At 34.7% G+C, this 13,175-nt stretch overlaps 1 protein-coding gene across 2 annotated transcripts; it reads left to right on the top strand.

The window, feature by feature from the left end:
• The first annotated feature begins 675 nt into the window (after positions 1–675).
• On the top strand, positions 676–12,514 carry LOC105136311 (solanesyl diphosphate synthase 3, chloroplastic/mitochondrial-like). 2 transcript variants are annotated; one of them, XM_011041601.1, is made up of 13 exons: positions 676–799; positions 3,504–3,644; positions 4,639–4,731; positions 5,548–5,628; positions 5,759–5,830; positions 6,527–6,658; positions 6,795–6,881; positions 8,514–8,585; positions 9,067–9,152; positions 9,897–10,029; positions 10,245–10,334; positions 11,176–11,274; positions 12,043–12,514. In XM_011041601.1, the coding sequence occupies exons 2-13, from the start codon at positions 3,528–3,530 to the stop codon at positions 12,220–12,222; spliced, it is 1,242 nt and encodes a 413-aa protein (XP_011039903.1). In that variant the 5' UTR covers positions 676–799; positions 3,504–3,527; the 3' UTR covers positions 12,223–12,514. The 2 variants fall into 2 exon arrangements, with proteins under 2 accessions (XP_011039903.1, XP_011039904.1); XM_011041602.1 differs by lacking the exon at positions 676–799 and having other exon boundaries at positions 3,556–3,644; positions 4,636–4,731.
• Positions 12,515–13,175: the final 661 nt, after the last annotated feature.

The following is a 13,175-nucleotide window of genomic DNA, read 5'->3' as shown; positions in this document are numbered from 1 at the left end:
ACAAACACGGAAAAGTTTAGAAATTGATTTTCCAGAAACTACTTTTCAGAAAAAAATATTAATATGTTTATTTAGATTAATTTAAGTTATTTTTTTTATTTTTCTTCTTTAGATTTTTTTTTTATTGATTGAGAACTTATGTTCGTCGTGTTTTTCACTTTAATAACCTTTTATTTTGAAGTTTTCTTATTTTTTTTGTTTTAATTTATCTGTTTACGTCGTTGTTTTTTTTATAATCTAATTAAATTTTACCGGCTCTTTTTTTATCTTCTGTTCCATGGGGTAATACCTTGGATTATTTTTTTATTTACTTTTTAAAAACACGCTTGCACTGTCTAGGTTTCTTTTTTAACCCAATATATCATAACCCATTTTTAGATCCTTATAAATAATAATAAAAATATTCGGGCCTACTGGTAGTGTGTACGCACAAATTAAGTGCCTAAACTGAAGTACAAAGCCTCTCTTTCTTCAATGCTGTTTGCACTGGAGAAGAAACCGACGGGACGAGGCATGCGTCAATAAACAGACTCAACATTAACATTATACTTTATAGTATAAGGATAGAGCGGGCCTAATGCACCAGGAAAGACAGCCTATTATAGTCAAACCCCTTTAATCGAAAAAAAGGGGCCCAAACCATATGGGCCACCTTTTATTTTATTTCTCCTCTTCAATTCCCCTACTGCTCCTCTATTGACTTTTCCATCATCTTCTCTGCAAGATAAATAAAGGAAGACGGAGAGGAAGACAACAGTGACAAAAATCGCCGGAGAATTCTACGGCTTTCAAATCACCGGTGAGTTCTTTTTCTAAGCTTTGATTTCGCAACGTTTTTTTAGCTTTACTCTACGATTAATTGACGATCAGGTATTTCAATTGATCTTTATGGTTGCAAAAAATCGATTGAATTGGAGATTCTCAATTTCTATTGCTTGTACTTACTGTCATTATTGGATTTTGATATTTTTTTCTTTTTAATTGGAAAAGCTCATTTTTCGCTATTGTTTTTTTTAAAGTTGAAAGAGGCCTTTTTTTTTTTTTTCTTTTTGAGGAAAAAGAATTAAATATGTTTTTAGTAATCTTTTATATGAAGAGTATTAGTCTTTGTAGAAACGCTTGGTGCTGTAGGTGCAGCTTATTAAAGAAGTCAAGAGTTTCATCCGCCTGCATTCAGATAATCTTAAATAAAAATAATAAATAAATGACTTCATCCAAATAATTATGAATTTATTAACAATATAAATACACTAAGAAATGAATAATAATGATAGTAATAAAAATAATAAAAATACCTGGAGAAGCATATCATCACATGTCTATATGTGCCCCTTTAGTTTGCTGACATGGTGCTTGATACTTCTCCTCCTCCTCGTAGCAGAAAACACAAAGATAAAAAAAAATCCACGACAGAACACATTTGCAGAAGAATAATCACCATGACAACTAACCTGTGATTTTGTTGCCGATTTAGGATCAGTAAGCCATTTACCGATTTTGTTGCCGATTTAGGATCAGTAAGCCATTTACCGATTTTGTTGCCGATTTAGGATCAGTAAGCCATTTATAGAACTGCATCATATAAATTTCAAATCATTATCAAGCTGCACTATAAGCATTGACTTATACCTTTAATCAAAGTCACCTATCACGCGAATATAAGCAAAAGTGCGCGTGATTTACTTGATTTGTATTGACTAAAACTGCATCAATGCCTTGAGATTCAGCAAAACTGCTGTCCTTAGTAGAAATTGTCAAGCCACCATTCTCCTTCACAGACGCATGATCTTGCACCTAAAACAACCACAAATCTTACAAAAAATAAAAAAGAAAAATAAATAGAAATCTCACCATTTTTTACGGTTAGGTCATGAGAGATGACACAATTTCTGCTTGTTGGTGTTCCGTTAAAGGCACATTCTATTTATAACAAAAATGAAGCAGCGATTGTCAAATAAAATAATAGATATCAGCTGCTAACTAGCATAGGAATGTGAATCAAGTCAAAGACCAAGTTGTAGATATGAGAGAGTGAGTTAGTGAGATTAGTAACATCAGTTCCAATGATTTAAGTGCAAAAGATTGAAAGAAGAAGTGGAAGTGAAGTTGTGTCCTTTAGAGATGGCAATTGATTTGTGGAGATTTGGAGGACTTGCTTGTTTGCCATGTTTCTCAATTCAGTTTTCAAAACTTTAGGGAGAGAGGTCTACTATCGTCTGTGTAACTGACTGGACTCACCAACAGTTTGATGGACGAGTGAGAGTCCCTGATAAGGAACGAAACTTAAAGCTCCATGTAGAAGATGGGTATAACAGATAGACAAACTAATAGGATGCTGGTTTTATATGAAATGGCGAGCAACTTTCAATTTAAACCAAATTGATAGGGTGTGTAGTCACTTTGGTAAGAAACCAAACTAACCAATTGGTTTATTTTCATTGTTATAATAACAATTTACAAAGCCCTATTAAAAAAAAAAAAAATCAACAATCATCCGCATATCATATCATACCTGCCACTTTTTTCTCTAAACTTCACAAGCTGACTCTCTCACTCAAGCTAGTGGCAACGACAATAGCAACAACTAGGTAGCCATAAATTTGGCAGGGCTATTGCCTTCACCTTAGAAGTTATATTGCAAAAGGATTTTCATAGATCTATTTCTTAGTACTAACCAAATCTCTCCTGGAGGAATATAGAGCAGCTACCCCTAAATCCAGCAACTTTCTCTTTCTTGACCACTGTAGCGGCCCTAAATCCCCTCCCTCTCTCAGGTCTTTTGACTATTTCTATCAATAATTGTTTGATTATATGCGTAAACAAATACCCAATTCGTGAATGTGGTGGTTTGCTTAGTCTTGTAAATATATATTTGCTTTCATTCCATTTGTCTGTACTTTGTTGTTTGATTGGTTGAATGGAGGTCTTGTGTGCTGTTTTCATTTGTGCAAGTATTTTGTTATTTTAGATAAACAATATTTGTGCTTAAAAGCTTGATCATTGATATATATTTTTCTTTTGTATTAATATAAAGTGATCAAACAATAAGAGTTTGCACTCTTTGATCAAACTGTTACGGTAAATTGTGAAGTTGAACCTACTGAGCTTTTACTTTTGTTTTTGTTCCTTGTCAGTGTTAATTTTTCCCATGTCCTCTCTGTAATTTTAGCTTGCAACATTAATCATGTTTTTTTCCATTCTTTTTCATAAGTTATATGACATGCTTTTGTCAAATGGCTGAAATGTCATGCTTAATTTTATATGATCCATGATCAAAAGAAGAGACAAGATTAACTCGAAAAAAAATGTAAATTAAATGAGTAAATAAAGAAATAATTTTCTTTGAAAAAAGGAAAAGGCAAGCCTGGGCTAGCCATTGCCTGGGCCTGGCTTGCTAGGTCCTTGCGCACCGGGGTTAGATGCCTCTGGCTAGCACACATAATTATGAAAGAAAAAGGAAAACATACCAAGCTGTTTTTCATAGCTTTGCTTCTCTTTAATAGGCAGCAAGACAGACAATAACAAAGATGTCATTGTCTTGGATTTTGAGGATCACAAGAAATGGCAGCCATTGGTTTGTCTCTCATCGACCCTCATCTTATGGATTCTTGCTCTCCAACAATTCCCACTCTTCTACACGAAAGGTAATACTAACAAATCTCCTTTATTGATTTCGTATGTTCTATGACATTAGCAAGCTCATTCTCAAATGGGGTTCTTCATTCTTTTATCCCTTTTCATCTTGGCTTGTTTCATTGGTTTTTCAAGTGGTTGGGCTGTGGAATTGATGGGGAAACAAAAATGAGAACATTGCCTGTTTTTCTTTTTTGGAGCTGTTGGGTGAGCTTAAAAATGAGGAAATGAAATGATAGATTTAGTCTAGATCATTGTCAATGCTGGGGGTAATAAACTGCTAATTCAGTGACGAGTTGTTGCTGCAATCAAAGCCAGTGTTTAGAGGGCCTTTCAGGCTTGGAATGAACTTAATTAAAACACTAAGTTTCTTTAATCTTTGTTTGAATTGTTGGTTTGTTTTGAGTGCAAGTTTTTCCTAGTAATTTGTGCCAAATAGAGCTTTCTTGATGAGGATCAGGGTGTGCTAACCCAATCATATGCAATAGATGATAGGGAAAATGACTTAAATAACTGAAAAGCTTCTAAATTGTGATGGAGTGATTCAACTGCAAAGGACTCATCAATGATCATTCGCTAGTGATGCATAGGCCTGCTTTATGATTTGGAATGAAATGATCGGGAGTAAGCTAATATACTGGAGTTGAGGGAAGAGATAACAACAGGATATTTAAAGTCTAAAAGAAAACATCTGTGATACGAATTTTTTTCTATAAGGTTTAAGTCTCATTATACATGGTTAGATTTGAGAAGACTGGATGTTATTTTAATTTTGTTTGGTATCGATTTCTTTGAAGGATCAACTAGGTTTAGATCCGTGTTTTAATTTGTAAGTTTTATACTTGGATTACAATTTCATGTTTGCATTAAGCTTTATACGTGATGTTTTAGGAGCTCAGTCTTTTATCTCTTTTTAAGTTTTCTACAATTGATTTGACTTACAGTTGTCTTACATATGTTGTAACCATTTATATTGTATTTGTTTTTGTTTCTGGTTATTAGTAGGTTTTCAATTGCAGAGAAACTTATTCTTGGACTGTACCTTCCTTTCATGTTTTCAAACATCAGATTCATCACCAGAGCAGTTCCTTAGTGGAGGTTAGATGTAGCACTCTCTTTTCATTTCTCTCCATGTTCTGTTTTTCATAATGTATTTATACATATGTATACATATATATTCCACTATATATTTTGGGTTTGTAAAAATTTATTCACTTATAACATGTACATGAGGCATGGGAATGTGGGGAGTTCATGATTGTGGGATATTTGCTATTCTTAAAGGATATTAGGGTTCACCTCTTTTCCCTTCTCCTGTTGGAACCTTTTAGTGTGTGATATGTATCCAAAGAAGCAAAAAGAACACTTCAATTATTATCCAATACTCTTTAATTATGTGTTGTAGACTTGGTGAGAAGTTTCATTAAAAAAGGTACTATACATTATTGTAAGCTTAGTGATAAATTTGAATGTGGACCTTTTGTTTGGAATGGAATAGCATGTGGGTATTTGAGCTAGGTTGTACCATGATATAGTCGTATTTCAAATTCATTTACAGATTTTAAATTCTTTCCTCTTTAAAGTTGAAGCCGCAAGTTTTGAATTTAGAGATCTTTTAAGGTTTTATGGTGTAGGGAATTAGGGTAGATATAACACAAGGTCCATTCCCTTTTATCTATTTATTCATTGAATAAACAAAGGTTTTATGGGGTTTTGAGATACTCAATTCTTTGAATTAGGTAGCTTGATAGTTCTTGACATCCTTGGTATACTTCCAGTGTATGAGAGGCAATGTTATTGGTGCCTTGATTGTCAAACATTGGTTTTCTGTTACTTGATACTGCTTCTGATCCATCTCACATTTTCTTGTGTGCTACGTTGCTCACTTCTATGATTCAATACTTTGTTTTCCAGGAACAGCTTGACCCATTTTCACTTGTTGCTGATGAGCTATCACTTCTTGCTAATAGATTGCAGTCAATGGTAATTGCTGAGGTATTTATTCTGTCTTTTTGCATATGTCAAATATTGTTGGTAGCAATAATAGATATGATTTTCCTTTTCTGTTTTAATCATGCTGATTTGATATGATGTGATAAAAATCGGATTCAAATTTCATTCACAGGTTCCTAAGCTTGCCTCAGCTGCCGAGTACCTTTTTAAAATGGGAGTACAAGGAAAGAGGTTCCGTCCCACGGTAACTACAATGATGCTTATGTGCTCATTATTTGGGTTTGCTTCAAGATTGTGTTCAGCTAGTGTCTTATGAGTTTATCTAATCTATGTTGAGTGTGATTTTGGTGGCTATTTTCTGGGAAGGAAGTTGTCCATATACTTCATTGCTTGTTTGAAATATTTAAGTGTGTTGTGCATACTTTTACTTTTTGGTAGTAATAAGCATGCAATAATATTATTACAGCAATGATCAAAGACATTATTACTTGTCGCTTTTGGACTAAGAAAATGTCTCAAAGTTCAAACTTGAGGCTTTGTGACTTAAGCTCACATTAAGGTCTGCAACTCCAAGTCTATTATTGATTCACCTTGTGCACTTGAAACTCGTCTCACATCCGGAAATTCTGCTCATTAGCTAGTCGATTTTAATCCAATATCCAATGGTATTACTTTTACTAATTTCTGTCTCTGAAACTCTGAAATTTTGAAAATATATGACTAAATAATTTGTAAAAAAATGCTTAGGAAGAACACATGATCAACTAACATTGCTTATGAAATGTTTTGTAAGGTATCATGCCTAGCCTAGATCATTTGAACTTTAGTCTGAAGCTACAAGCCCTTCATTATTTCTTGTTGAAGTTTTCTAAACTCTTAATGTTATTAACTGTTATCAAATATTTCAGATAGATCATATAACTCTTTAAGTTTTGTGTAGGTTTTGTTGCTGATGGCAACAGCTTTGAATGTGCGTATACTTGAAACGGAAACTGGTAGTGTAGGAGATGCTTTGACAACAGAACTACGTAAAAGACAGCAATCTATAGCTGAAATTACCGAGATGATCCATGTCAGTTTCTCATAGTTCAGTATTTTTCTTTTGCCAAATGCCTTTTTGCTATGACTTCATTCATTCATGCTTTGTATCAAGTAAAGGAACATGTTTGTTATTGCTTCAGTACTAATGCAGTTGTTCCACGTGTTAGGTGGCAAGTCTTCTGCATGATGATGTATTGGATGATGCAGATACGAGACGTGGTATTGGTTCATTAAATCTTGTTATGGGCAATAAGGTGCTGCAATATATTTTTCTTTTTTATTTAAGTTCCACTCGTCATTTTAATTTTCTATAATTTCTGCTCTAGTTTTTTTTTTAACTTTATCCTGATTTTCTTTTAAAGTGGAGTTGCAAAGCACATTTGTAGCGTGTAAATGCTTTTCACATACTGCTTTTCAATCTGTGCTTTCTCAATCTAGGTTTCTTAGCAGTTATGAGTTTCATTATTGTTGTATGTGGAATTTCAATTGTTTGTGTTCAGCACTGTAGGAAGAATTCAATATATTATCCAAATTGTTAATTCTGTCTGACCTTCCAGCACTGGCAGGCTTCAGGCTCCATATAAAAAGTAGAAACATTTGTTGCAAGGAGAGGCAACAACATTTTGGAACTTTATATGTAATGGTGTTGTGAATAAATAGTTGATCCCTGCTTGGTACTTGGGTTATGTTTGTTATGGGGTTAAAAATTTGGAGGTGAAATGTAAAGGATGTAACATTTAAGAGTTAATGGTTTTTGGTAAGATTATAAAAGATCATGGGTATTTGTGGTCCCCATGATTTGAAGTTGAATGCAAGTATAAAAACATTCAATAATATATATTTGTCTCTCCAAATGTGTGGTGGAAGGAAAAGAGAAAAAAATGGATACAAAATTCAAGAAAGAGAAGATGCATATAAGATGACACCCCCCTGAATATTTTTACCTACCCCCTCATCAGGGTGAAGCCGAACCTGCCTTCTATTTTTTTAACCTCCTTGAGATTTCACCCCTCCCCAAAACTGTACCAAACACAAGGAGGTGAAAAATTAAATAACCCTTGTAAGTTACATTCCCTTGTAATAAACACATCCATAGTAGATCTCTATCCACTGTGATGATCGCATCGGTGTCTCTTTCATTTAGAGGGCTTTGCATTTAGATTTGTATGTTCATGAGTCCTTGGAGGTCATTTTGCTGTGCAATTTTAGGAACTTAAGAGGTTGCAGGTTGTTGGTGAAATTTGATTCTGGAATAAAATGTTGATATTGAGCATTGCATTGAGTTCCCATACTATAGAGATATTGATGGGACGTTACTCTAGGTGCAGAAGTTTGGTTTTAATAATGTAGGGTATTAATGGTAAATATAGAGAATCAGTAATTGCTTTAATTGTTAAGGTAAATTGTATCAAGGAAAACACAAATAAATCTCTAGCTATAGGGTTATAAAATTTTGTGCTTATGAGTTCCCATAGCTATATGTTTTGGGGATGTTCAAGTGGTTTACTTCCACAATGAACTGTTTGCGAGCTCTGGCCCTGTATTTATATCTGTCTTTGGTAATATTCGATACCTTCTCCAAGATACTGATTATGGTGATAACATTGACTTTTCCTGGTTTTCATAGTTTACCCTATCAAATCATATGTTATGTAATTCCCCATGCAGGTGGTACTCTACTGGTAGTGAATCTGCTAGCGAACAATAGCATCACAAAACTTTCCCATATATTATTGGGCAGGTTTTTTTTTTTTCTATCATTTCAATTTGTATTTGAAATTGAGTTCTACGTCACTGTTATGCATTGCTTAGACTAATAAAATTGTAGAGGACTGTAGCCTAAGGTGTTCTTGTTTTTAATTTACTCCATTTCATTTGTATTGCAGGTGGCAGTACTTGCTGGAGATTTTCTACTTTCACGAGCTTGTGTAGCCCTTGCTTCTTTGAAAAACACGGAAGTAAGAATACATTAATGTCATCTAAGCATGAAAACCTAATATTTTGCAATAATCTCTTTTCTATTTAAGCAATGATATCAAGTCTTTCTATAATGCTTGGTATCTTTCAACTTTAGTCGCAGGCTCATAAGCACCTCAAAAGGAATCCTTTATTCTTCAAACTTGTTCCTTGTGGTAAAAAATGGTGGTGAAAAAACCTTGGGGTTGAGTAGCATAATGGATTGTCAAGTTTTAGCCTGTCTTCCAGTCCCCTACTTTTACTGCTTTTGCATATAGATTTAACTGAATAACATTATTTGGTGTCAATTTTATCATACATCAGTTCATTGGTCCATGCATTTCCATTTCCCATGATTATTGAGATGAGTTAGTATTAGTGAGCGCCACGTTAAGGACAATGGCATTTCTTTTTTGGTGTGGGTGTGTGTTGGGGGGTTGGGGAGACTTCATATTTTCTCTGACCACTGTTATGTGCCTCTAGGTTGTTTCATTATTAGCGACAGTTGTAGAACATCTTGTTACTGGTGAAACTATGCAGATGACTTCAACATCTGAGCAACTTTGTAGGTATGCTGCTTTGCTTTCACTTTTCTGGGTCTGTAGAAAACTTTATCTGGCTTGCCTAATCATGGATGGCTGGCTGTAATTTTCCTTTGAAAACAATGATCCAAGCGCTTGTGCATACTGACTGTTTATTGCTCTCCGTTACTTTTTAATGGAAGGGGTAAGGCAGGCCACATCAGCTTGATAGATTTTTTTGTTCCCCCTTGAATCAGTTCTTTTCACGAAGTAGTTTCAATTTCTAATAGCAGTTGTCCTTTGAAGTAGTTTCAATTTCTAATAGCAGTTGTTTCTGATAGTTTATTATAATCTAGTGCTTTCTCCATGCATCTCCCTTTCACAATAAGTGATTTGGATTCTTCATGGAATTGCAAACTATAATGAAACCTGTTGTGTGTTGAAACACGTCATTATGCAATGTCCTACATAGTATCACCAGATAGAAGTTCTTGTTTTGGCCTATTCAACCTGGACACCCTTTATGGCATTAGACAAAATGGAACGGTCCCGTTTAGTCTAATGACCATGAATGCTTTTATTTAATTGGCATAAAATGGTCTAAAAAGATGCACTTGCATAAGGTTATGCATGTGAATCAGCTGGATGACTGGGAGGCTATGAGCCACTTCTTTTTCCTTGTCTATATATGATTACACCTATCTAAGCAATGGCATGCAAAAGATTTGCAATAACACCTCAATGATCTTCCATTTTTCGGTTTATTTGACTTAAAAGGTGTTGCTATTGCAGCATGGAGTATTATATGCAAAAGACGTACTACAAGACTGCATCTTTGATTTCAAATAGCTGCAAGGCAATTGCCCTTCTTGCTGGGCAAACAACGGAAGTTGCAATGTTGGCTTTTGAGTATGGCAAAAATCTGGTTTGTGATTTCTTTCTTTCTTTCTTTTCTTTTCTTTTTTTCTTTTTTTGGGAACTCTTTTATTTGTTCCAAGTTGTGTTTTTGTTGGTGTGGACAAATTGATGGATTTCATAATTTCTGGTTAAATCTTCAGTTTCTGGTTATCATTTTACTGTCTGATACCCTTCTGTCTTTGGTTGGTCCTTTTCCTATATTCTAACCGTTTTCTTTTCCAGGGATTGGCATATCAATTGATTGATGATGTTCTTGATTTCACGGGAACTTCTGCTTCCCTTGGAAAGGGTTCATTATCTGACATTCGCCATGTAATTCTTCTATCCTTGTTATGATATCTACTGGCTGGAGATGATAATAGTTGTAAGCTTGAACTGGTTGTGATTGCACAACCACATTAAATAGTTAACAAGGTTGCATTATATATATATTCATTTGTTAGGTTGATATGTCACCTGAAAGAAATATATATTTTGCCAACTGTCTTACAGGGATGTTTGCTTCTTAATCAATCATAATATATTTTTTCTTTTGCAACAATGTTTTATGGTTTAGGTCAAAATTTGAATTAGGTTATACTTTGTTCTCAAATAAGATTGAGAACAGGCAATCTTGATTCACTTATCTTCTTGTGCAACTGCAAACAAGAAATGACTAATTTCTCTTTTTTATCGCAATCCTCATTCTATAACAACAGGAAAATGTAAAAGCTGAAGCATTTTGTTTGATACCATTCAGTCTTAACTATCATGAAGTTGGCTAAATGTTGACTCTTTTGGAAAGTTCATAATCAGGGCTCCAGATGGCACTGTCCTTGGGACAATATGACATAATGGTGGCCAAAATTTTTGGTTTTCACTTGGTTCAAAAATTCATAGCTGTCTTTATTAGCTATGACACTAAAGGCATGCTTAGTTGTATCATGCACTGGATTGAGTTGGGGTTTTTTCACTGGCATGATGTAGAATAGTGTATAGTATTTGATCTCAGTGAACTACTTTTACATTTTAAAGTCCCTACATTGGTCAGTGTCATTTCATTTGTGACATGACGACAACTCTCAACATTCTTTCTGATTCTCTTACATTTTCAGCTGCACATCAGAGCTCATTTTCATAATTTCTGGTTCAACAATGTGAAATTTTATTGTAGGGAATTGTAACAGCTCCAATATTGTTTGCCATGGAGGAGTTCCCTCAGTTGCATTCAGTTATTGACCAGGGCTTTGACAAGCCTGAAAACATTGATGCAGTAAGTTCATCTTCATTTACTGATCTCAAAAAATGCTGATGTGTGACGATAATAATCTACCATAAAGCTGAAGCTACCTCAGAGAATTGCAAACACACTACATTTTTTCTGGTTTTAATGTGCATCAATTCTGTGATGTGCCTAACATTCATGCTTAATGTCATCCAGCAACAAAAAAGCATATATTGCTTGCATTTCCGCCATCAATCAGTGATTGATGCTGAGACTTAATGATTCTGATGTGGAGGCTATGAATTTTTGTGGACTTTAGCTTTTGCATTCCAATATGGAATGTTGGAGAATGCTTAGTAATTCAAAATATTTTAAATGATTTGGAACTCCTTTTTGCATGACAAATTTGAAAAAAATGGACGGTGGTTTTGGTTTTCTATACGCAAGAGGTGAAGTACCAGATGTATGATTTGGCCCTTTGGGAGGTGTTTGCTATTGGGAATTCTGCGTTTCTACAGAGCATGATATGCTCATTCCGCATTCATTTTATTCCATCTAATCCCCATTCTTTGCTTTCTGATGTTTTCTTTACTTTGAACCGCGGAACTTGCTTCCATCTAATCCCCATTCCTTTCACTTCTTTGCTCATGTTTTACATGGAGTGTTTATTCCAACCCATCTGTAAAACTGTTTTTAAAGCATATGTAAAATGATGATGCCCTTATCGTTTCTACTGTTTGTATCATCTGTTTTTTTTTTTTTTTCCCTGTAGAAACTAATGTTAATTTATCCGAGCTGTTCTGTCTATGGATTCAGGCCCTTGATTATCTTTGGAAGAGCCGTGGAATACAGAGAACAAGGGAGCTAGCTGCAAAGCATGCTAATCTTGCAGCAGCAGCTATTGATTCTTTACCTGAAACTGATGATGAAGAAGTAAGAAAAACACGGAGGGCGCTAGTTGATCTTACTCAAAGAGTAATCACAAGAAATAAATGACAGAATATGAATTCTTGCAACATACTGTAGAAGTAAGAAAATCACGGAGGGCGTTTACTCAGAGAGTAATCTCAAGAAATAAATGACAGAATATGAATTCTGGCAACATAGAGTAGCAGGTTTTTGCTTATTTCGTATTTTATTGTTCCTGCATCTGAGCGTCTTGCTCCACATTATTTATTCAATTACTTGGATTTTTGTTCCACAATATTTGTTGTAACGACTTGGCTCTTGTAAAATCCTACTTCGTGTTAAGTCCAGAACAAAGAATGATGGATAAGAGTTACAATTAGCATTCCCTAGTGATGAATTGCTGCTTCCATCCATCATAATTTCTCAACGAGATGTGGAAATTTCCCTCTGGCAGGACACTATTGTGTTGGGGAAAATATCATGCTGTATCCTCACAGTAGACTCAAGAAAGGTTCGTCGAGTAGCTACAAGGACGATGAACGATCAAAGACTTCCGAATTTTTTAATGAAATGGTATTGTTTGTTTTGAATGAAACAACTATGATCCTGATTGCATTATGTAGTGAGCATGGATTTAAAGATACTCAACAGATATTCCTCAAGAATGATTTTTCTGAAGAATGATTGTATCAGAAAACCAGTGTTTAATCGACTATAACCAACGCCTTCTTCAATTAGCCATCCTGGGAAAGAAATGTATCAATACCCCTGGTTTCAATACAGGATGTTGGTGCAGAGGCAACAAATTTAGGAAGCACATTTGCAAAGGTGCTAGAGATTGCTAGCCATTTTCTTTGTTATATATATATATATAGAGAGAGAGGCAATATCACGCCCATTGATTTCACCAGCAAGTTGATTGAGTACAAGTATGGAGTGTTTGCTGAAGCACGTGCTCAAGACTGATGATTAATTTTAATTGTAATTGCTCAAACCACCACGCCCATTGATCTTAAAGCTCTGTCATGACTGTGATGTGT

This window comes from Populus euphratica, unplaced genomic scaffold (genome assembly GCF_000495115.2).
Source record: "Populus euphratica unplaced genomic scaffold, PopEup_1.0 scaffold53.1, whole genome shotgun sequence".
Lineage (NCBI taxonomy): Eukaryota > Viridiplantae > Streptophyta > Magnoliopsida > Malpighiales > Salicaceae > Populus > Populus euphratica.
Note: the sequence above shows the minus strand (reverse complement) of the source record. Positions and strands in the feature narration are given on the sequence as shown.

Excerpts from the sequence above, each read along its gene's own strand:
- LOC105136311 (XM_011041601.1), top strand. The coding sequence starts at position 3,528 with ATGTCATTGTCTTGGATTTTGAGGATCACAAGAAATGGCAGCCATTGG. Across the intron at positions 5,629-5,758 it reads AGTCAATGGTAATTGCTGAG|GTTCCTAAGCTTGCCTCAGC; the intron begins GTATTTATTCTG and ends TTTCATTCACAG. Across the intron at positions 6,659-6,794 it reads AAATTACCGAGATGATCCAT|GTGGCAAGTCTTCTGCATGA; the intron begins GTCAGTTTCTCA and ends TCCACGTGTTAG.